The sequence below is a fragment of the Palaemon carinicauda genome, chromosome 1 (assembly GCF_036898095.1).
Source record: "Palaemon carinicauda isolate YSFRI2023 chromosome 1, ASM3689809v2, whole genome shotgun sequence".
Lineage (NCBI taxonomy): Eukaryota > Metazoa > Arthropoda > Malacostraca > Decapoda > Palaemonidae > Palaemon > Palaemon carinicauda.
In genome coordinates, this window is record NC_090725.1 from 6,503,535 (window position 1) to 6,527,537 (window position 24,003).

Genomic DNA, 24,003 nt, shown 5'->3' on the forward strand with positions numbered 1-24,003 from the left:
TAGGCTAAAAGAGAATTACTCTCAGCCCAGGGAACTGTGGCACAGGACTAGTCTTTTAGTCGCAAGGAGAAGATGGCATACTACCATAACTCTAATGCGACTATGGAGGGCTAACCTCCATTGTCGGCAACCTTGTCGGCAGGGGAATAAAGGTATCCTACAACCAACTCACCCTGCTGGCAGGTCGTCGACATAAGACTAAATACTCTGAGATTCTGACTAAATCCCAAAACCTGCTGGTATATCCACAACCAAAGGTTAAGGGAATAGGCAGAAACCAAACCCCAGATTAGCCATGTCTGAATAAAATTCAGGCACGGCTACTAGGGTTGTAGCCTGAGGCTACACTCAAGAGGGAAAGGGATTACCCTTAAGTCTCCGAAGAGACGTGAGAAGTTTCATAACATTCTAGGAGGTATCAGTCTCCAATGTATGAAAACGAAACACAAGGGTAATCGGGGAATGTCGAACGTATAGAAAATGTCTAGGATAGGTTAACTAGGCTAGACGAGATCTCGGTTACCTAAATCACCGAAACTCTAGCTATACGATCGACAGAGGAAAAATTAAATAACTATGCACATAATCAAATCTTCACAAGAATAAATGCCTAAATAGCTAAATAATTAAAAGAATTAAATAAAGCTATTTAAAAACTAGAAGTCGTTCCGCTAACTAAATAACGCATGCCTAAGAACGACGGCGCCCATGGCGCCTCCAGTAACAGGCCTAGCTCTAAAACACAATAAATACTTAATTTCATTGTGAAACAGGAGCTAAAACATATCCAAAGTAAAGGCCCGATACTCAACTTTCCAAAGGCGGAAGAGGATGAAGAAAGCATAATTAATAATCCTTTAAACAATCGAAAAATTAAATCACGGGAAAATACCACCGAGCGAAATCGCTACAATAAAAGGAATGACCACTATCGTAGGGATGGCGCTGTTGTACTATCGATAGTAGTAGGGAAAGGGGATGGCCTTTGAAGGGCCCCCCTTTTATTTTTGCCACACCACCTCGAACGTAAAACTCTATCTGGGGTGCAGATTGCTATGAGGTGTGCCTTTACGTCCTTACGCGATATCCCTTCTTAAAACTTTAAGGGATATTCACTCCAGGAGTTAGAATTCTGGGTTTCTTCAGTAAATTCTCTGGGATATATCACTGTAGTCACACATAACCTAGGAAGCTACTAATGAAGGAACTTCCATCAGCACGACATGGCTTGAGCCCAAAAACAATGATTTGGAATTAAGCTAGAAACAACACTAGTAATTTTATAATGAGCTTACAATCCATAGAAAATTTATAATTAGGGTTGAAGACTTGAATAATTAATATTCATTCCAAATATTATAACCCTCTAACCAAAGTTGAACCATATGCCACAAAATCATAGGAAACTTACGGGGTTGGTAGGCCATATCCTTAAAATCCCAATTCAAATTGAAGAGCAGCAGAAGATCCCATTGTTGAGAACTACAGTATATATTAAAAAATCTTGATATTGCACTATTCATGGTAAGCAATTGCAGGAGAGGTGGCTTTTATGAAGTGCTACTCCACCTTCATAGCACTTCTACACTCGAAGAAAATATTATCCAATATGTCCAATATCCAATCTCCGATATGTCCAATATGGCCAATATAACTGATCCCCCTCCTCACTCTTCAATCATTACCAGTAGGTGAAAATGTTTTCCCAAGGATGATGGAATCAGGAACTGCAAATATCAAAATACAGCCAGCAGAGCCATCTATGGACTGAGCATATTATCCTTGAAACTCCCAGTATTTCTTTTTGATTTTGCTTTGATTGAATGGCAAAAAGGAAGGTTTCAAGGATGCAACAAATATATATATATATATATATATATATATATATATATATATATATATATATATACACAATTTTATAAATTTTCTACAGAATTAGTATATAAAATAATTCAACACCAACTGTAATATGCTTTGCAGAATCCATGAAGATGAAAAAACAAAATAGCTGACATATTCCCTGGGAGTATTGCACTGTTAATTAGAAATTCATTTGATAGGACTCCACTAACATTAACTTTGCTCTTGCTACGCTCATGCACAGACAATCAAATTTACATAATAATGCAGGACTCTCCACAAAATTGGCCAGTGCTCACTATCAAAGGCTTTTTCATAATACACAAATGCCATCTAAAGTAGATTTCTATATTCTAGACACTGCTGTACCACATCTTAGAATGAAAATAAAGTCAGTACAACTAATACCTTTTCTATAACCTGATCGTTTCTCTCAGATTTTCATCAATCTTTCTCTCTAGTCTCTTTAGAATGAGCATGACAACTGATGTAAGTGTGATGGCTCTGTAATTATTGCATTCAGTAAAATCCTTTTTTGCCATTTTCACCAACAATTCTAGCTCCCATTTATCAGGTTTTGCCTCTACGCCACATTCTACAAAATAATCTTTTTAAGTATTCTGGGAGTCTCTTCATTTTTGACTATCATCATCTCAGAGGATTTTAGCCAACATTTTCCAGAAAAGCCTCTGTTATCCCATACATTAATCAAAATATACTATTTGACGCAAATTGAAAATGTTCCTTAAGAAAACTGGCTTTGATTCCTTAATAGTGAATGAGTTTTGGATAAAAAAAGTTGATTCATCCAAATTTGTCTGAAGGTATACTATAAATTCTAAAAGATTTTTCCTTCAAAATATGCAGTGTGTGTGAAGTGACCTTTCCACATTCACTTTTTAATAAAGATGAAGCCGAGAATTAAATCCCATGCTGAAGATGACATACATTGTACAATATCCAAAACACCATGAATTGAGAAATTGGTGATGAAAAAAGTTCCAACCATCATATGAAGTACATTTTTTTTATTATCAAACAAACTTGATACTCATATTAAGGTTTAATTATGCAGTGTCCAACGAAGCAATTATATCACTTACACCCACTGAAACAAAGGGCCTTGGTTGGATTTCAAGTTTCTATCGAGTACTTAATTCAATAGTTCACTCATTTACTTCAAATTTTAGTCCTCAGCAATGTAGGCATGGTTCTCTCAATTCTTCTAGTGCCTTGTGTAGTCCAGATAAACGTTAAGTGAACCAATCTCTCTCAAGGAGTGCGAGAGCACACCCCAACCATCTCCATCATCAAGACCTCATCCACATACCAAGGCACTTCCCCCAATTTTGGGAGGTAGCCGACATCAACAAATGAAGCAAAACAAAAAAGGGGACCTCTACTCTACGTTCCTCCCAACCTAACAACCTTCATCTCTTATGGGGAGGGCGTTCCCTATCCGTAGTTGGCAAGACACGAGGAAATGGTAAATATGGATGGCTCCACTGTCCTGAATTCTCAAACTTGAGGTTGTCTTGGCTTTGGTTTAAAACCTCCACCAGCTATTTTAACAAATCCAGGGAGAGCATAGTGGTAAACTTAATATTTCCATCATCCACATATAGCACCAGTAATCTCTTATGGTCTTATTACTAATCCTGTTCTGCCGTTAACTACCAATAATCTTCAGAGGGCTTTGTTCTCAAATCTAATTTATCTGTTGGAGTTAATCCTATACTAATGCATATTTGTTTATTCTATTCAAAATTGAAAAAAAGGTATTGCAGTCGTTTTGCAATATTGATGCATATTTTCTATTTCAAGAAAAAAAATAAAAGAATTTAGTGTGGGGTTGCAGAAAGTTTGGTGAAGCTAAAATGGGATCACCACTGGTCTACTGTATATCTTTCTGCCAAATACTGTATGGCCGGAAGTCCAACCTTTATCTCTTATGGGGAGGGCGTTCCCTATCCGTAGTTGGCAAGATACGAGTATATGGATGGCTCCACTGTCCTGAATTCTCAAAATTGAGATTGTCTTGGCATGGTTTACAACCTCCACCAGCTATTTTAACAAATCTGGGGAAAGCATAGTGGTAAACTTAATTTTTCCATCTCTAGTTGGACCCGAAAGGGACCAAGGTATTTTTGTAGAAGACAGAAAACTAGTTCGTCACATACAAGTTCTTGTTGCTCGGAAAATGGCGGCCTCATGATCCGCTTGCGAGTGGGATGGGGTATCAGGTCTACATGGGGATACACAACAAAGGTAAATACTTGTTTGCGTGTTCCCTAACTGAAGTGTAATATGATGGGAAAACACCCTTAGGACCCCTAGGAGTTAATGGGAGGTCAGAATCTCTGCTTCTGTATCTGGGGAAATAGATTGATCCGTTGCCTCTCAGTAGTAAGTACTAGGTGGTGTACTTTTAGGCAATACTTTTAAAATTCACACCGGAGTTCCTCCATCTTTGTGGAGGAAAAAGACTCCAATTCATAGCATCTGGAATAAAGGGAGATCTCCCACATTAAGCACAGATGGAGACCTGCTAAGGGTCACATGCTTGTGACACTAAAATACCTTCTAACATCACTTGCTCTGGATGAATAAGTGTTTAAGCCAAATGATCTGCATCATTTTAACATTTTGGGTTCACTATCAGAATAGGTGATAATACAGCTACAAAAATCATCATGCACAAAATGGCCGTCTACTTTAGGTATCGGACATTCAAGAAATTCTGATGAAGAAGGATCTGGAAGATAAAGATCAGGACTTGGGATGGAAGGCTTCTGCTACTTGCTGTCAGGAGAGGAAGATGCTAAAAAGGATAACAATTCCTACTAGCCTTCTCTGACAACTATCGTAGTTCTACAAAATTCAGTAGTAGAAGTATAAGTAGGAGCCCATCACTACCACAATACCCAGGACAGAAGGGATAGGTATCTACCTCAACTTGGCTCATGATGGTGCCACAAGGACTACCTCCCAAGAATGGGGGCATGTTCTCATAATTACTCAAGATACACTCAAATCAGAAGTGCACTGTTAAAGAGTTAAAGCACAAAGCCAAGTGTATTGTGGACAGCGGTCGATGCAGATGTCTGGCTGGAATGAAGACCATAAGTTAACCAATGCGGGTTCTGCTTACTCAGCCACTCGTATCCTGCATGAGTGGGATGCTAGTACAACCACATGTTGCTACCAGAACCCCACTATTTCCTTATTTCTGGTTGTATCCAAATTGCAATGGAGTTAACCCATTTAAATGACAAGGTTTGTTTTTCACGTGGGAAAAGTCATGACTAATGAAATATAAAGTAACAAGACCCTGAATTACAACTCTATCATGGTAAATGTTTTCCCTCTCAGCATACAAGAATAAATTTCCTACCCAAAAATGAAGAAAACTACATATTGCCAAGCCAGGAAGCCCACCATTTAAGTACTGCCAAGGTGTGTATAGTATAGCACTTACAACTTCAGTACAGTAATGTTTTCATCGTTTTGGATGAAAATACAATCACAATTGCATTTGTAATGAAACACCAGGTAAGATGGAATTTTATTAAATTAAAACAAGACACCAATAACGAAGGCTAATTCAACATGAGATTGATGTTCCGATGTTAATGGATGACTGGAATACTGGATCTGCAAATATAAAGAAAAAACACACCTTAAAGAGCTACACTTGAGAAATCAGAAAAACAAAAGCTTTGCAAACCACTGCAAGGTTAACCAACCACAATATCTGAATAACCTTTTCCCAAAAATTTTAGATACTAGATACTTTTAAAGTTCAAAATCAAAACATTGACAAGGCCAATGATAAAGATAGTATTTCAACATTTCCAATATATATATTACAGCTGGAATGATAATGGGTATTACATTAAATTTTACTTATTTCCTATGTGCCCCTGCTCCAGTATGTTTTTATGCATCTTAAAATTCCTTTTTGTTATCATTGTAATCTAATAACTGCTCTCGTTGGAATTTTACTGTACAGTACCATACTAGAATAATGGTTAGCGCATATGTAAACTGTACCATAGCAAAATACTAAATTTGATAATGGTTTATTTGTGTAAGTTTATTACTACAGTAGTTAATTTGCTTTCAATTAATTACTCTAGTACTTTTAAACATATGGCTCATTTCTCATACTAGATGACTAGAAGTCTATATAATCTTTAGGTTCTTAACCCTTTAACCCCCAGGGTATTTGGAAACTTCCAACCCTTAACCCCCAAGGGGGTTATTTTTTTCCCAGCACATTTTGCAGTATATTTTTTTTAAATTGCTCTAACAGCCTTAATTTATGTCATAGAGATGTCAGGTTGGTCTCATTTTCTTGGAAAATGCCTGACTTTTTTCAAAAAATTATAAATATGAAAAAAAAAAATTTTTATGGCATTTTTTTTTTGCAAGGACGTACCGGTACGTCCATGGGGGTAAAGGGATGGCTTTTGTGAAACGTACCAGTACGTCCTTTGGGGGTAAAAGGGTTAAGTCAATAATGCAATGAAAGGGTAACTGTGTGCCACTTTTACCAGAGTGGTATCTATCCTTTGCTATGCTTCAATTTTTAAACCCACTCCTACATGGAAGTGAAATGAGGACGTTGATTGCGATAGCAAAAATTTAACTGTCGAATATAAACCATTTGCACTGTGCGCATGTTGCAACATTCCCTGCCCAAACTACAGGACCAATAATACACTACTGTACCTTAAAATTTTTTTACAAGGCTCCATTTAAATGATTAGAAAAAACAAAATTTCTTTGGGGAAAAATTCATAAAATCAGTTACAGAGACTTGATAGGATTTACTTTGACAATCGATAACGGTACATAAGACTACAATGACACACGGCAAAACATTCTTCAACAAGAAGGAAATTACTGTACATTTTGGACATAGCCTATACAGAAATGTAGCTTGAAGGGTTCCTTACTTTAATTAAGGATTGAAGGGTACATCTTTGCAGATCTCTTACTTTAATAAATTTCAATAGATAATTTTTGGCTCTGAATTGTTGAAGAAAAGCAATTACCCAATCCAGGTTTTTTATGTAACATTTGTAAATCCCCTTTGATGAACTCAATGCCAAACTAGGCTTTTAGGTTATTAAGGCTTTATATACCTGTGAAAAAAAAAAAAAAAAAAAAAAAGTAACATGTTTCAGACACTGCTGAATATCAAAAATTAACAGGTTATACCCTACAGCCACACCACAGTCATTAGAAATATGGCCCCGGTGCCAATAGCTCACCTTAGCTCTTTTACCCCCAAAAGGATGTACTGGTACGTTTCACAAAACTCATCCTTTACCCCCTTGGACGTACCGGTACGTCTTGCAAAAAAACTGCTATTTACATTTTTTTTTTTTTTTTTTTTTTTTTTTGCAAATTTTTGATAATTTTTTTGAGAAACTTCAGGCATTTTCCAAGAGAATGAGACCAACTTGACCTCTCTATGAGAAAAATTAAGGCTGTTAGAGCAATTTAAAAAAAAAAAAACTGCAAAATGTGCTTGAAAAAAATAACCCTTGGGGATTAAGGGTTGGAAATTTCCAAATAGCCTGGGGGTAAAAGAGTTAACATTTAAATTCAACAATCCAAAAGCCCTGAAAACTCTTCAAATCAGAAAGACTAGTTGAAGAAGGTGGGAGTTTGGATGCAATAGACTTACTATTGTAACTTTTTCAACTTACCTTAAGTTACATTGCTGTCTAAAGTTTTTCCTCTTCTAGACCTAACAGAGGGAAATAGAGTACTGGTCTTTCTTCACCATCAACCTCCTTATAATCGCCAATTACAACCATACCATCAGGGTTCATGGATTCACCGGTGAAGAATTGAAGGTCCTTGAACTTCTTAAGCAATTCGGCTAGAGGTTTCTGGATAGCAGGAAGCTTTTCAGCTGCTGGGGTTCCCTCTAGCTTGCTCTTCAAACTAAAGGATGAACACAAAGTAGAATTAATATTCACCTTATATTTAGGCGTCATCAACAAATTATAGATCAGATATACTTTTGAAAGGATCCTATATAAAAACTTACAATAATTTCAAAATTGTTTTACTGTAGCACATGGCCACAGACTAAATTATATCTGTATATAATGCCCTCTATAAGGACACTTCAGTAATGGTTAAAACCTTTGTGAGTGCAAATGGATTTAATCATGATACGTTTTTTCTTTTACGACAACATTTTCAAAGTATCAAATGCCCACAAAATATTACACTTCCAATAACAAACATTCTCAGATTGATTAAAATCTTTTCAAAAAATATCAAGAACACTAAATGTACTAAAAAGAATAAAAATAAAAATTCTTTTATATCAATGCTACTTCACGACATCTTGAAACTCTAAACGATCTATTAAGTTTAAACATAGATAACTGCCTTCAACCACACATCTTAAGCAACCAATTACATATTTAGGGCTAGAAAAAAAAAATTGAGAGCAAGTTACTGCACTGATATGCAACCTACAAAAAACTCTTACTGCCTTTGCATCCAAAACTGAGAGATTCTCGTATTGCTTTCTTATAGAAAAATATGAGTGTATCAGATCAGTGGTCTAGCTAGGAGGAAGCCTGCAAAAGGACATTGGCCCTACCTCCATATTCAAGGTCTGAGAAAGTGATGGTTGTTGAGTGAGCCTTTCTGCTAACATACCCTCTCTCACGCAGAGCTCCGTTTCAGAAAGACGGGAGGAACTAACTTTGATGAACATGCTGCTCGCAGGGAGTCTTAGGTTGAAGAAACTAGAGCCTAGTTTCTGGAAAGTCTTCTTGGTCTGGCGAGACCATGACAACTCTGGGTAGAAGTTCGAGGAATGTACTTTCCCTAAATAAAAAAAAATTCAAGTGGAAGTCTGCCTTCCAAAAAAAGGGAGCTTTCAGAGCGTCACTAAGTCGTTATGAATTTCCTGACATGTCCTAAGACCCCCAGGAAAGAAGACTCCAAGGGTCTCACATCAGCAGGACCCAGAGAATCAGCTACATTAGAAGACTGGATGCGCTACAGGGAAACAAGACTCGCACTCTTTGGAGGATGTGTCAGGAGTCTATGATCATTCCTAAACTTTGGGAACCCATGTCTAGGGTCCGCAGGCTTCAGAGGAACAACAAACAACTCCAATGGGCTTAAGATCCATAGGGTGTCACAATCCTCTCTTATCGCTGATAGAAATGAGCAACTCTTGATGAATGCCTAAGTTAGCCCTCTCATGATCTATATCTTTTGGAAAAACGAGAGAAGGAACTTGCCGGTTACCTAGAGCCGTTCGCTTTTGGGCTTATCTTTCAGAGAATTTAGAGAGGAGTATCCTCTAAAACCTTCTCGTACTATTCCTTGAGGAGCTGTCTGCTCTTCTGGGGAGAGTACATACCTGCATAAGGTTCTTGCTCATAAGTGGACCCTGAAGAGCCTGAGGTGGCACACTGCCACTGAAACTGCTTGGTACTCTTTAACCATGCATGCCTCTGGGAGACTAATAAAATCTCTAGGAAAAAAACCTGTAGATACAAGAGCATTCTTTGCTGGTTTAGAAGCCAAATCAGCATGCTCAGCTGGGCTATTGCCAGCAAAACCACTCGCATCAATCTCAGGGGAGAAGGCAGAGAACTCCGAGACAAAGTCTTTGTCATACGCGTCAATGCTCAAGGGTGCACCAAGAGGAGTGGGGGATGTGCTAACATTACGTCTATCTTTTTTTTTTTTTGTGCATGTTCACCAATAAACGAATGATACGAGACCAAAACCTATTACCTCGGAGGCACAGTTCTTATGAGCACTTGGAACACCAAAGTATGTGTCCTCCTTCAAAATAGAAAACTTCCCTCCCGACCTCTTTCCTTCTACTCTCAAAAAGGAACTTTCATAAGATGTTACTGGGAGCAAACATGCTCCAATGAGCTGCCACACTCAGATGAGGTGGAGCAAGCATGCTCATCAACACTAGGATCCTGCAAGTAGTGTGTTTCTCATGATTGGAGAGCGCTTTCATCCCATAGGTTTTTTCCTGTCTTGATGAAAAAAGTTGGCGTCGATACCAGGAACCTGTGTGCCAGAGTTTATTTTTGTTTTTTACCAAGGTGACTCACAATCATACTTCAATGAGGAGATAGAGAAAAACTTCAAGCCAGCTGGAGAAACCCAAGAAGACATCTTGCACCTCAACAGCCAGATTCATTATGGAGGCTCTGAGCACTATCAGACACTAGGTGGGGATTGCCACAACCTCGAAAATTCTTCCTTGGCTGTTTCCCTTATTTCACCAGATTCTTACCCCCTAACTAAAGGATTAAATAGGTTACGTAATGTTCATTTAACACTGGAAAGACCTTTCTGGTATTCTTATATAACAATATTACTCTCAATGAATAAAACAACTTACCTCTTAATATACTCCTTCATGTAGGTAAGGTAGTCTTTCTTGCTGCCAAAGCCAGTTTCCTGGAGGCGCATAAACATTACGACATCAATACCGGATACAGCGCTGCTTTCAGTACCTTCATCTGCTTCTTCCGCAGAAGGATTGGCACCATCAAGCTGGATATCGCCCTCAGTTACAGTGGTGTTCTTTCCAACCACCATATAAAAAGCGTCATCAACAATCTCATGCTTGTAGGTGTCGGTGAACATTTCATCACCTGAAGATCAAGATAGGGACATTAGTTTTTAAATCAAAATTACCTACTTGAACATAAATTACATAATACAAAAGAAATGGTACCTTATTCTATGACAGAAACAGAAATGCACAGTACAGTAATGTACTATTGTATACAGATTAATGTAATGTAGGATGAATGACTTTAGTACATGAAAGGGTCAGTAACTTTTCAGAGATCTAGTTACCTTATTAAAAACCTCTTCAGTTTCAATTCCAACCAAACTCACTGCCCTAAAAAATTTAATTAATCTTAGCACTCAGCCCCTTTTTGGAACACTGTTAGAGCTCATAAATTCTTTAATTAAGTTTCATTTTTTTAACAGGATAGGTGAATAAATTTCCTTTCTGGATATACTGTACAGTATATGGTTTTTATATACACTGCAAGTTTTAATGTATAGAAAAAAGTGGACTGGACATAAAATACATAAACATGGGCCTGAAGAGAGGAACATGGGCCTGAAGAGAGGAGCATAGACCTCGAGGGCCCCCTAATCTATTCTTATATTTACTGTACAGTACAGTACTACAGAAGTGTTGTCCTGATGACTACATTCTTGACAACAGGGTGCAGCACAGAACTCAAAAGCTGGATATGCAAGGGGGATGGAAATGGAAGAATTCATAGATATTAAGGTATTGTACAATGTGTTACACAAATCTGGTGACATCAGTGTTAATAACTATAGACCAATTAGCTGCCTTCCTTTGATGAATAAAATATTTGAAAAACTATTGTATAGGCGACTTTACTCTTTCTTCAATAGTTGTAACATCTTCTCTACGTGTCAGTATGGTTTCTTACGAGGCGTAAGTACTAGTGAATAAAAATGAATACCTTGGTGCGGTTTTTTTGGATTTGAACAAAGCCTTTGATACTGTGTCTCATGATATACTACTTCAAAAGCTGGAACATTATGGTATACGAGGCAATGCACTACTCTTACTCCAAACCTACCTAACAAATCAAAAACAATTTGTCACGCTCGATGGTCATCTTTCAGAGATTATGGATGTCAAAATAGGTGTCCCTCAGGGATCAGTCTTAGGACCGTTATTTTTCCTCATCTATATTAATGATTTGCCTCGTTCAGTTGGCAGATTAAACTCCATACTTTTTGCAAATGACACCACGCTCCATCTTGGTCATAAAAATATTTATTCTCTTTGTAATTCTTTAACTGCTAACTTAATGTTAAAAATTGGTTACTATCGAATAAATTGACCCTAAATGAGAGAAAAACATATTTCATAATATTTTCTTTGCGCAAAGTTCCCGGTAACATAAGAGTTGCAATAGGAAATCACACTCTTGACCAGAAGTCCAGTGGAAAATTTTTAGGAGTAATGTTTGACAATAAATTAACCTTCAGTAAGCATGTGGATATGATAGTCAATAAAATTTCCAAAGTTACAGGTATCATATATAGGCTGAAGGATTATTTCCCGCTATATATATTAAAACAACTCTACCACTCTCTAATATCTCCTCATCTAAATTACTGCATTACAGCGTGGGGGAGTTGCAGTAGAAACGTCCTGCAACCGCTAATCATTATTCAAAAAAAAAACTGGTGAGAATAATAACTTCGAGTGATTATTTAGCTCATACATCACCTCTATTCCGGTCTCTCTCGATTCTGAAGTTGGAGGATACCTACAAACTCTCCTTAATGAATTTGATGTTTCAAACACTTTCGCTGCATAAATATCCATCCATTAGACGAAAAATAATTCAGGTACAATCAGCACACCAATATGGAACAAGAGACTCTAACTTAACTCTTCCCTTCGTACGTGTAAAGAAATGTGAACAGTTTTATCTCTATCAGGTAGTTAAACAATGGAATACTCTGCCTGCTTATCTCAAGGCATTGCTTAGCATTCGATCTTTTAAAAAATCATATACTAATATGTTATTATCTGTGTACTAGTTTTATTAGTAGACATTTCTTCATGACCTAACCATTAATGCAATAATGGTCTTAATTCTTATATTGTTTATTGCTTGTATACATTTGTAATTCTAGCATTTCTACCATATCAATGTTTAAATTCAAAATTTGCACTATTTATTATTCCACCCTTCTTTATCATACGAATATACATTTCCATTTATTTTTAGGCTAAAAATCTCATTTATATGTGTCTGTGTATATGTGTATGTATAGGTACATGTGTGTATATGTATTTGTATATGTATGCATATGTATATACTTATGTATATATATGTGTACATTTAGTTTATCTATATCAATATTTACTTTTTATAAATTTTTTTAATTGATTTTATTATTTTATTTGTATTATTGCCCGAAGAGCTCTGCTCCACATGGGCTTGGACCGAATCTTTTTTTGTAAATATTTTGTATGTAAATATGTTTTTGTCCAATAAACATTATTATTATTATTATTAAGTGTAGATATTCAGACAATTAGATTTTCCTTAATTCACAAATTTTTCCTACTTTCATGACACTTACCTACTACTTTCTCAGGATGAAGATAAATATATAGCCTTTTTTCCCCTGAGAGCAACAACTGCACTCTAAGGTCACAAATCCTAATTAAAGAAAACCCCCCTTGTGACAATAATACAATTTGTAAACAGGCGGGATCCAAAAGTCTCAACTTCTTCCAAACTCTTCTAGAAATTCTAGTTCCTTTCTTTCTATTCAGGCTGTCACCTTAAAAGGATGCCATTTGGACTGATAAATGCTTTTGATTACAAGGAAGGGAGAAGGTTGCTCAAATCATGTTCTCCACCTCCTATCCCTTTTCCACAAAACGGTGTTACCAGGAAAAGTTGCACGAAATATTTGACTAGTACAATTATAATTGTATACGGTGAATAAAAATACCTAAACTACACAAGTTGTCTTCGTACAGTATGTATTGTAATGGTATATAAGGTATCAAAAGATATACAAGATACAGTATCTAAAAACAAAGAACTTTCCAAGAGCATAACCTGTGTTGACTAAGTTTTGTATGGAATATAATTGGTAAAAATAAAATTGTTTCCTACATTACAATATACCCTAATTGATATTTATATATAGTAATATAATTATATATATATATATATTTCTTTTTTTCCCCCAGGACAGGATGTAAGTTGACCAGAAGTCCTAAAAGTTTAGATTTTTGAGGCTAATGGCTATCAATGACCAGTGGCAAAATGCCAAATCGGCATGAAATCTTGACATTTTCAAAACTTAGATAATCTGTCGAAGAAACAATAACTTTTTTTTTCAAGATGCAGAAAAACTTATTCTACACAGTACTAAGTTTTGATGGAGTGCAAATAGGATGAAATAGGGGACCTGTCCAATAATCACCATACCATCAGATAACCAATATTAAGATCAGGTGGAGCTAAAAATAAAAGTTAGGTCATTACTAAATATCGATAACGGAAGCTATGGCCATGTCACATGTTCAAGTCATCACTGACTATCTCCAACGAGTTGTTGACCTCCTGGACCGCTATCTTTTCTAAAATTTGTTTGGCATCCTCTAAAATATAAGCCGCTCATCGGCACTGGAGAGAGTTCGTTAACAGGAGCCGGCATCTGACGTGCAGAACCTCCATTGTTAAGATTCTGTCACTTGGAATTGCCAAGTCGTCCATCGACTCGACAGGCATTCCTTCCCATTCGGTGACATGGGGAGCATTGCCATCTCTAACAAGATTCTCGCCTACTCACCCTAGTTTACCTTGGTGCCTTTGGCGAGAGGGCTGGTTCTGGTCAGTAGATTTCTTAGATTATATGTCATTTGTTTGCCTCTCCTTTTAACACTTTGCCACTACTGCATCCACTTCATTCAGGGGAAAGAGGGGGATACTACGTGACAGGGAGGCATTTCTTAATAGTCTTTGTAGGTCATATGTCTGACCAACTTATTGACAACTGCAGCCATTTGTTTCAGTACTCGGTTATTACACTGAAATACAGCCTAGTGTATGAAAATTCCATTGCCATTGCATTAGAAAATCAAGCTCATACTGCTTTTGTATCTTAAAATCTGCCAGATTCTGAGACACTGCAAAATATGAGTTCCAGACCAGTGGTCTAAACCAAGATGAAGCCTATGAAGCCTGGAAAACTGAAATTACTGCCACCTCCAGGTCATGGCCTCTACGGCCGAGAAAAGTGATGGCTGTTGCACAAGCCTTTCTGCCGACATCTCCAGGGATAGGGGTGCTAAACCTCAGGGACTATGGGAAGAGGGGAAGATTGAGCATCCTGCATCACAATTATGTTTCACATAATCATGAGAATTTTAAGGTGGTGCATCGAGGTGCGCATTATCCTGAATAAGAGTCGATGAAAGTCTGCCTTCCAGAGAGGGTTGTTTCAGAACCTCAACTGGATTGCTGACTTTAATGATGAGTCCTAAGACCCTCAGTAGAGTTAGACTACAAGTCTCTCACCTCTGCAGGATCAGGTGAGTGGATGACATATTAAGTCTCGTCGGGCTCGTACAGACAAGTCTTGCCCTCTTTGGAGATGTTTGAACATAAGAGACTACAGTCTTTCTTATAGACGGTGTCTGTTTATTTTACTAGGAAGAAATGTCTTTCTTCTCCATAACTTTCTCATCCCTGAAAAAAAGCGAGGTAGGGGGACACATGATGTTCGAAGTCATCCATGAAAAAAGGCGAGTGGTAAGGGGAAAAGCGATGTTCGAAGAGAGGAGATTCTATTTCATCCAGGGACACTGGGTCTGGACATGATTGAGGCAATAGTTCTAGGGTAAATTTTGATCCTTTCCAATAAACAATCTTTATAGGAGAGAGCTTATATTCACCTGTAAATTTCAGGAGCCCCAGTGTATTATCTGTAAGAACATGCATCCCATTACTTGACGTTCAGAGGAATAAATAATGGAGCCTTTGTAGGGTGACGGCCAGATCCGTTTTCATTCATAGAAAATGGGAACATTCTGAACTGTGGCCGTCGTACTAATAACGATTTTGGCGGGAGAAGCTAACTTAAAAAACCCACCTAACCTATGCTAAAAGCCGTATCCTTACCCAGGGGGGCTTCGCCTCCCCCGGACCCCCCCTTACACAACAGTTTCCTTACCTACGAGTACGACGGGAGAAGCTAACTTAAAAAACCCACCTAACTTATGCTAGGAGCCGTGTCCTTAGCCAGGGGGGCTGCCCCAACACGATCTATGATAAATTGGTTATTTGGCTGGAAAAAGGACAGGAAAGTTTACCTTTTATTATTCAAGCATTTAGTGCTTATAATATAGAGGGTGGGGTTAACTGTACACCTGTGTATCTAGTTGGTGGGGAAATTGTCCTAGGGGGATATAGCAGTGGGGAAAATGTCTGTACCCTGTACTTACGGTAATGTTATATAACACTGGAAAAGCTTTACTAATAAAGTAATGGGATTTTATATAGAAAAAAACCCTTTATTTTCGTCACAAATAAACACTTAAGATATACATTAACATATCCTACAGTAATGGGGGCCATCCAGTGGGAACCAGGGGTTTCAGGTGAGGAAAATTTACTGGGAATCGATAAATAATGCTAAAACTAACCTTTCCTTCTCCATACATTAATCTCTGGGATGCATAACAAACCCATAAAAAATTAAGCAAAATATTAACATTCTCTGCTCAGGAGGTATTTCTCACTTGTTTACATGCTACGGTTTGCAAGTATCTAGCCCCCTATGCAGTGAGCCCTCGCTGGTTCGCGGTTCGACCATCGCGGATTCAAGACTTCGCAGACTTTTTTCATTAAATACGGCATCCGATTTCATCAGCAAGCCACTATTTTTGGGGGAAACATCATTTTATTTTAGAAAATTGCTACTCTTTAAATAGTTAATTGCACATTAAGAAAGCGTGTACTTTTGTTTTTAAATTTCGGGTGTGTTTTAAAAATCGAGTATTGACGACTTCTTTTTGTTTTACTTTTGGCTGTGATCAGATCAGCTGACATCTAGCTGCCGGTCTCAAGAATATGCGCATACAAAGTACTGTTTATACCATTTCTTAACTTATTCAAACCATCTATGCAGTTGATATTACATAAGCACCAATGTGTTATAACCTATCATATTTTTTTGTTTATTACATTTAAAACAACTCTCTCTCTCTCTCTCTCTGTGGACTACTTTTCACTACCTCTCATTCCTTACCTTTATCTCACTAACAAATGAAATTTTTGTTGCTTCACAAAGTTTCATTTATATTGAAAATCAATCATGATTCAATTTTCCTTACTTTCTCCATTTTCGCACTGTCACATCGAACGTTATAGCGGTAACTTAATTGTTCGACAACTTTAAAAATCGGCCTAGTACTTGCTTCTTCTCTTACGTTTTTTTTTTTTTTTTTTTTTTTTTTTTAAGATGGTTTCATAATTGAGGGGGGTACAAGTTGACTTATAAGTGAAGTTAGGAAAAGTATTTTGAATATAGAATGGAGAATCATCTTTAGTAACAGTTTAGAATTATCGTAAATTATCACTCAGTCATTAGCGGCAGTTTGTTATTGTTGATTAAACGCAAAAAAAAAAAAAAAAAAAAAAAAAAAAAAAAAAAAAAAATAACATAATCAATACTTGGTAAGATTGCTGTCGATGCAAAAACTAACCTATACACAGGTGTGTAAATGTGTCTGTTTCTTCACTATGATCAGATATAAACGTAAACAAAACACTGGTTGTCATTTTTTATCGTGCTTTTTGGCGTGGTTAGGAAACGCATGATATAAAATCGCCTTTCATATTTGTGCCTGTTTTAGTTTAGGGTACTGTAGTACATGCATTAAATGTTCTGTACATTAAAGGGTAGTTTGTTAACAGTAATACGTAAAGGGAAGGTTTTAAAAGTCTGAATATACATGTTAAATAAATACGTAAATATGGTGTCCCTACTTCGCGGATTTTCAGCTATCGCGGCCGGGTTTGGAACCTATATACCGCGATAAACGAGGGTTCACTGTGTATGTGATCTGGGAAGGGGGGCCAGAGGGGTGTACCCCAGAATAAATCTGACCTGGGAACTGTTAGATTTTGTGGTTTTGAATGAACCTTGAAATTTATATTTTTGTTCAGGAAAAACTTTCCTTAAAGCACAACCTTTTTCCTACAGTCACTGGACTGTTTACAATGAATTTTACCTTCATTTCAGTCGTAAATATTAGGATTTTTTTCTGTTTTCCCAAAGACACCGGTTCGCATGTGTCCATTGGGAAGAAAAGGGGGGAGGGGGGAACAAGAATGGCTTATATAGGGCTGAAATTTAGATGAAACTCGTTGAAAGCACAGTATTTACTGTAGGAAAAGTTGTTTTTGCTATTACATATATTGTCTAGTGTTAAACTTTGATTTTACTATACATACACCTTAGATATCTTATGATGGCAGAAATAATTAAACTAAAGCAACGGGGAAAAATAATAGCCCTTGTAAATATCACCAGAAAACGTCTGCATATATATTTAGAAGCTCTAAGTTGATCTAAAGAGCCAGCTACAATAACCAGAATAGCTACCAAAGGCGAATGCAAACAACACATGCACAGTACCCCATCAGTCACCGGAAAGTAAACAACAGACTTGGACAATAAAATTGTGTTTGCATTTTAATAATCAAATCCAATTTCTTATACCCAAGCCCTATTCGGTGTATGTAGATCAGGTAAACTTCCCCAGTATGTTTTCCTCACCCAAAACCCCGAGTTCCCACTGGGGGTCCCCCATTATCGTAGGATATAGATGTATATATATTTCTGAAACTATTCATTTGGAACGGGAACGAGTGTCATTTTCGAAGAGCGTAATTTTTTCTATAAGAAAAAGTAGTTTTTTTCCTAGGTTATATTGCCTTATAATACACTTTAATAAAACCGTAGATCATTGGGTAGCCAGATCACCAAGCTTGCAGCCCACATAGTAAACGGGAATCCAACTTATTCACATCCATCCTCAATCACACAAGCGTATTTATGCTCAAGTTGGTCCGTAAAACCAACATTAATTACCTACTGGTATTTGCTCTGCCCTGGCTAAATTTCATATCCTTTGTCCTTTGTTCCAACACAAGTTCAAGTGTTACATGATGCGCTATGGGGGTTAGCCACACGGGAGGAGTATTTTCGCAGACAAAAAATTTGGTGTCCCAAATGCCCACACCAAACCGTAAATTTGTATTAAGCTATCTTAAAGGGCTTTGAAAAGTCGGGTATATGGTGTAATTATAGGCATTTTGGGTAATATTTCGATAGAGGCCCACCCAGCCCTTACAGCTTGATGTTTTTCTTTTGTTCGCAAGAGAAGTGAATGCACGGTGGAGCAAAAATCACTAGTCTCTCATCGAAATATTACAGAAATCCGATTGATTTTGCTCAGCCATGCACTCGCGAAAAGAAAAACAAGCTCCTTTGTACTGACAAACTAAAATGGCTGGGTGGGACACTATAGAAATATTACTGCGTTTTGTATGTTTTTGATAATGGTTTTTGATAGGAAGCCATAATTTTTTTTTAATTAGGATGGGTCAACTATCGAGTAATAATAATGATAATAAAAAGTTTTTCGTTCGCCAAGACCTTTGGACTATTTTCAATCCCATTTACAATGGAGGGGGTGTATGCATGATAGCGGCCACCTGTATGTATTATTATGGCCAACTTAGAATACGGCAGGACACAGCTTGTAGGTTAGGTTAGCCGAGGGAAAGTTTAGGTCCACTTTAAATCAACATATGAGGAACGGGCCGCGAATATACAAAGGCTCCTAATGGAGTTGTTTGTGGCGTTCATTGTACTACAAACAGGTCTACCTAATTACTTGGTTGAGATAGTAATTTATTGGTTTTTACTCAGCCATATGCTCGCATCACTCATGACTCAACGGTATGCCACCCTTCTTTAATTTTAAATATACATTTCCACTTGTTTTTAGGCTAAGAATATTATATGTATCTACTGTATGTGTACAATATATATATATATATATATATATATATATATATATATATAGTATATCAATATTTACTCGATTCTTTTTACTTAATGATATTTCAGTTGTATTATTGCCCAAAGAGCTCTGCTCCATATGGGCTTGGACAGTGTCTTTTTTGTAAATCTTTCGTATGTAAAATTACTTTGTACGATAAAAGAATTTTATTATTATTATTGTATCTCATTGCTCTTATGTTCTGGGAAGCAGAACATGTTTCGTTAGTACTCGGGCGTTTAATATCAATTATACAAGTTAGATTTTGATTAACCCAGTTATGATTAATCCAGCGATTCATGGTTATGGCTTTAAATGAATTTCATAGTAATGAATTACTGAAATATGCTAATTAGACTATTGGGAAATTTTTGTTTTTTAATGAAAAATAAAGCCCCCAATAACTACATGATCAACTGTGTGCCTCTTGCTAACATCCGAATAAAACATCATAAAACATTCTCCAGCGGCCAATTCTAACTGACTTGTCCGGACATAGGTCAGACAAGTGGGTTTCATTGTAATATATTACAGGGCAATGTAACCTAGGAAATCAACTACTTTTTCTTATAGAAAAAATTACGTTCCCTTCGAAAATAACACTCGTTTCCGTCACAAATGAATAGTTTCAGAAATATATATACATCTATATCCTCCGATAATGGGGGACCCCCAGTGGGAACTCCGGGTTTTGGGTGGGGAAAACATACTGGGGAGTGTAGGTTGAGACAATGGAACTTAGGCAAGGCAAAATTAAACTAAGCCCAATTGTGCAATATTATTACTCCGACTGCAATAATATTGACTTCCACCAAACTAAACCATGACTAGATTCAAATAATCAGCAAATACGAGTCTAGACGACAGGGTTATTGACCTACTTAAGTCACCAGCCTCTGAAAGCCTTTCACTTCCTATCAAGATACGAAACATTAATGGAAATTAATCTGTAAAATATAACAGTAGCCCTGAGTTTATTTTTAAATAAAAGCATTCCCGCACTCGTAGTTAGTAACGCTCCAGATATATTTAGTTATAGTAACATCCAATAGGCATTTAAAGGTCTCGAAGAATCGGGACCCCACCTAACTGTACTTTGTTTTGGAGAAATACTGGGCACTGGAAACAATGCATTTAGTACATTATACGGATCAATTACTTCGATTATAGTTTTATTCAACGCACTAAATGAAGATTTTGCAATAAATTGGGTTTGTACTGGATCTAATGGACAAAATATATCATAAATATCCCGTTCCCTTTGCTGATGAAAGGGTTTTGACACCGAGCAGATTGGTTCTGTCATCTGCTGTCCTACTTTTGAAAAGGGACAAATAAACGAAAAATTCGAATTTCTTCGCAACCAAAAGTGCTTTGAAACAATGGCCAATAACATACGAATAACTTACCACTGATAAGATCCTTGAAGACCTTCATGATGGATGGATGATTGACGGTAAAAATTTGGCCTAGATTGGTTCTTGCTCTCCGGACTGAGGGCGACCAGGGAAGGAAGGAGAAAGTCTCATTTCTCTTCGGTCAAGACTATCCGAAAAGATTTGACACAGAGCCAAATCCTCTGAAAAAATATTGCGAAATGTTGTTCGCAAATGACTTTCTCTTTGTTTATTTACAGTAAAATACATTTTATTTATTGGCAAAATCTCATAGATATAGTAACCTATACTATTCGTCTTACAAATGTCATTCCAAGACCAGTCTTATATTGAAAGAATAAAAATGAGGAATATGAAATGTTCTCAAATATTTTCGTTCGCTGCTTGTATATCACCTTGGGTTCGGTCAAAAATCAACAAACAGATAACGTACCTAAAACTAAATAGGTAAATAATTGATGGACGGACTTTATAAATAACTTAGATAACAAATACGTTTTAAGATAATACTAATAATAATTAGCATAGAAAAACTTTGCTGTAATCATCCGAAATAATCAGTAGAATATTTACGAATAGGCCGCTCACATCGGATACCTAGAAATATGAGTCATGGGGAATACTACTGAAATAGTTGTGAATATCACATAATTAATAGGAAGGTGGTATGCAAACCTTGTTGGTTGAGGATATATTGTTCCCATGGCACCAACAGTGAAAATACGTTACTAATGAACAAATAAAAATGATTCAGTCTTAAATGGCAGCATCCCAAATCGCTCAAGTTACATAAATTCAGTGCCAAGTACAATACCAGAACGTCATTAACAATATTGTTATTGTTGAACAGTCTTAAACCAATATTGCAGTAAAAAAAAAAGTCTACAAAAGCGATGTAAACAACATATGTGGGCTATTTTGATAATAAAGGGGGGGGGGGGTATTCGGTTAAGTAGTTTAATTTAATTTGGCGAAAATCATCTCCTTGGGTAATTCTGAATATATGAAACGAACGTGAAGTCTATAGACGGACAACTGGAACTTAATTGTTTTCCTGGTCCTGTCACACACGGAAAATTCCTGTGCCTTGCAGGACCTACAAGATTTGTTTCCCATACACATTCTTTAGTATTTAGAATATCAAAGCGTAATTCGTGATAAATGTCAAATCCACGTTGTTATAGCTTTACGTGAATAGGAAAGTCTTCAACTTCTTGAAAGCCTTAATATTACCATTCCTTCTGATGTCTGAATACCCTTTGATGACACAGTACCTTAGCTCTAGCCTAGACCTAAAATTTATAATCCAATCCAATTCTTCGGAAATCTGTCGTGGGAATTTATAATTATTATACAATCTTGGGGTCTCATATCTGAAAGCTCTAGAACCTACAGTAGATATGCATCTTGGTTCTAATATCTTGAAACCATCAGTAACCATTCTTATTTTGTATATAAGTATCTCCATTCTTTATTTTAATTTGTATCTTATTTTTGTTTAGATCCAGCATGATGTAGTCTAGCTACCCTTTTCCGTTTTCTTGTGTACTCTTGTACGATTTATTTGAGTTACCCTCTCCATTTTCTATTCCATCTATCGAGAGTCTGATCGTGACGTCACGACAGATAGAATTCCCCGGTAGCTATCTGCATGAAATGGATCATCATCACCATTGTTGTGTATTATTGTAATAATGTAATATACTGCATCATATTGCATTGATAAAACATGTCATGCTTTGTTCATAACTGAAATAATGTATTTTGATATTAGGGTTCAAGCATTTATTAATTACCTCAAAGATGGGATGTGATTCTTTTTACTTTTTGTACTGTAGTAGGATTTAAGTCTTTTGATAGCGATGCTCTATGTTCGATCTAATGTTTTAGTTTGTGAGATTGTTTATGTGACGCTCGACACTCAGTTGGGAGTTGGTTGTCAGAAGGCCAGAGTCACAGAGCAATGTAATCACAAGTCTATTAAATGTATTTTAAGAATAACAACGTATCATTAAACCCCACCGTGAAAAAATGGCGACATCGGAAGGGACAAACAACCTCACTAATTCATGGATAATTACTAATAATTATTCACTCATTTACAGGTGAGTAATATGCTGAAATCACCAGACGTTTTGCAACCAACATAATAATCATCATCATCATCTCCTCCTACGCCTATTGACGCAAAGTGCCTTGGTTGAATTTCGCCAGTCGTCTATATCTTGAGCTTTTAATTCAATACTTCTCCATTCACCACCCCCTACTTCACGCTTTTTAGCCCTCAGCTATGTAGGCCTGGGTCTTCCAACTCTTCTACTGCTTTGTGGAGCCCAGTTAAACGTTTGGTGAATTAATCTTTCTTGGGAATGCAAAGGGCATCCCCAAACCATTTCCATCTACCCTTCATCATGATCTTATCCACACATGGCACTCGAGTAATCTCTTTTATGGTTTCATTACTAATCCTCCCAATATTCTTCTGAGGGCTTTGTCCTCAAATATATAGAATCTGTTGGTTATTGTTTAATTGTCATACCACGACTCAAAATTACACTGTAACACTGATCTCATTAAACTGATGTATAGCCTGGTGTTTATATGTGATTTCAGGCGGTTTGATTTCTAAATTTTACCTAACCTAGCCCCCTGTGGCCGCTGGGGTATAATAATAATTAGAATAGTGCCAACGTATCTCTGCGTGTCATAAGCGGCGACTAAAAGGGATGGGGCGAGGGGGCTGGGAACCCCCTCTCCTATATTATATACTCCTGTGAGACACTGAAGAGGTGTAGCTAGGGGGAGAGTGACTGCTTCCCACACTCTAGTTTTGGGGTGTCTGAATGTGCGTGGATGTAGTACGATAGAGAGTAAAAGATGTGAGATTAGAAGTATGATTAGGAATATAAGGATAGATATATTGACTTTGTGTGAGACAAAGATAAAAGGGAAGGGTGAAGTGACTAGTAGAGTGTCTGAGATTGAAAGGGGAAGAGCATGAAAGGGTGTGGCTTTATTGCTGAGTGAATGGATGACAAGTATAGTAGTGGAATGGAA

The 24,003-nt window shown here is 37.0% G+C and overlaps 1 protein-coding gene across 1 annotated transcript; it reads right to left on the reverse strand.

Annotated features, from left to right (window-relative positions):
* Positions 1 to 5,413: 5,413 nt before the first annotated feature.
* Positions 5,414 to 21,113, reverse strand: Tctp (translationally controlled tumor protein). Its single transcript, XM_068379804.1, has 4 exons — positions 20,959 to 21,113; positions 10,277 to 10,532; positions 7,581 to 7,821; positions 5,414 to 5,514 (listed from the first exon to the last, which is right to left on the reverse strand). The coding sequence occupies exons 1-3, from the start codon at positions 20,984 to 20,986 to the stop codon at positions 7,599 to 7,601; spliced, it is 507 nt and encodes a 168-aa protein (XP_068235905.1). The 5' UTR covers positions 20,987 to 21,113; the 3' UTR covers positions 5,414 to 5,514; positions 7,581 to 7,598.
* Between the last annotated feature and the right edge of the window lie 2,890 nt (positions 21,114 to 24,003).

Bases quoted from the DNA above. Each gene is read 5' to 3' on its own strand.
- Tctp (XM_068379804.1), bottom strand. From the start codon at position 20,986: ATGAAGGTCTTCAAGGATCTTATCAGTG. The intron at 10,533-20,958 runs GTAAGTTATTCG...CTTGATCTTCAG, and splicing joins CTTCAAGGATCTTATCAGTG to GTGATGAAATGTTCACCGAC. The intron at 7,822-10,276 runs GTAAGTTGTTTT...TTCATCCTTTAG, and splicing joins ATGAAGGAGTATATTAAGAG to TTTGAAGAGCAAGCTAGAGG.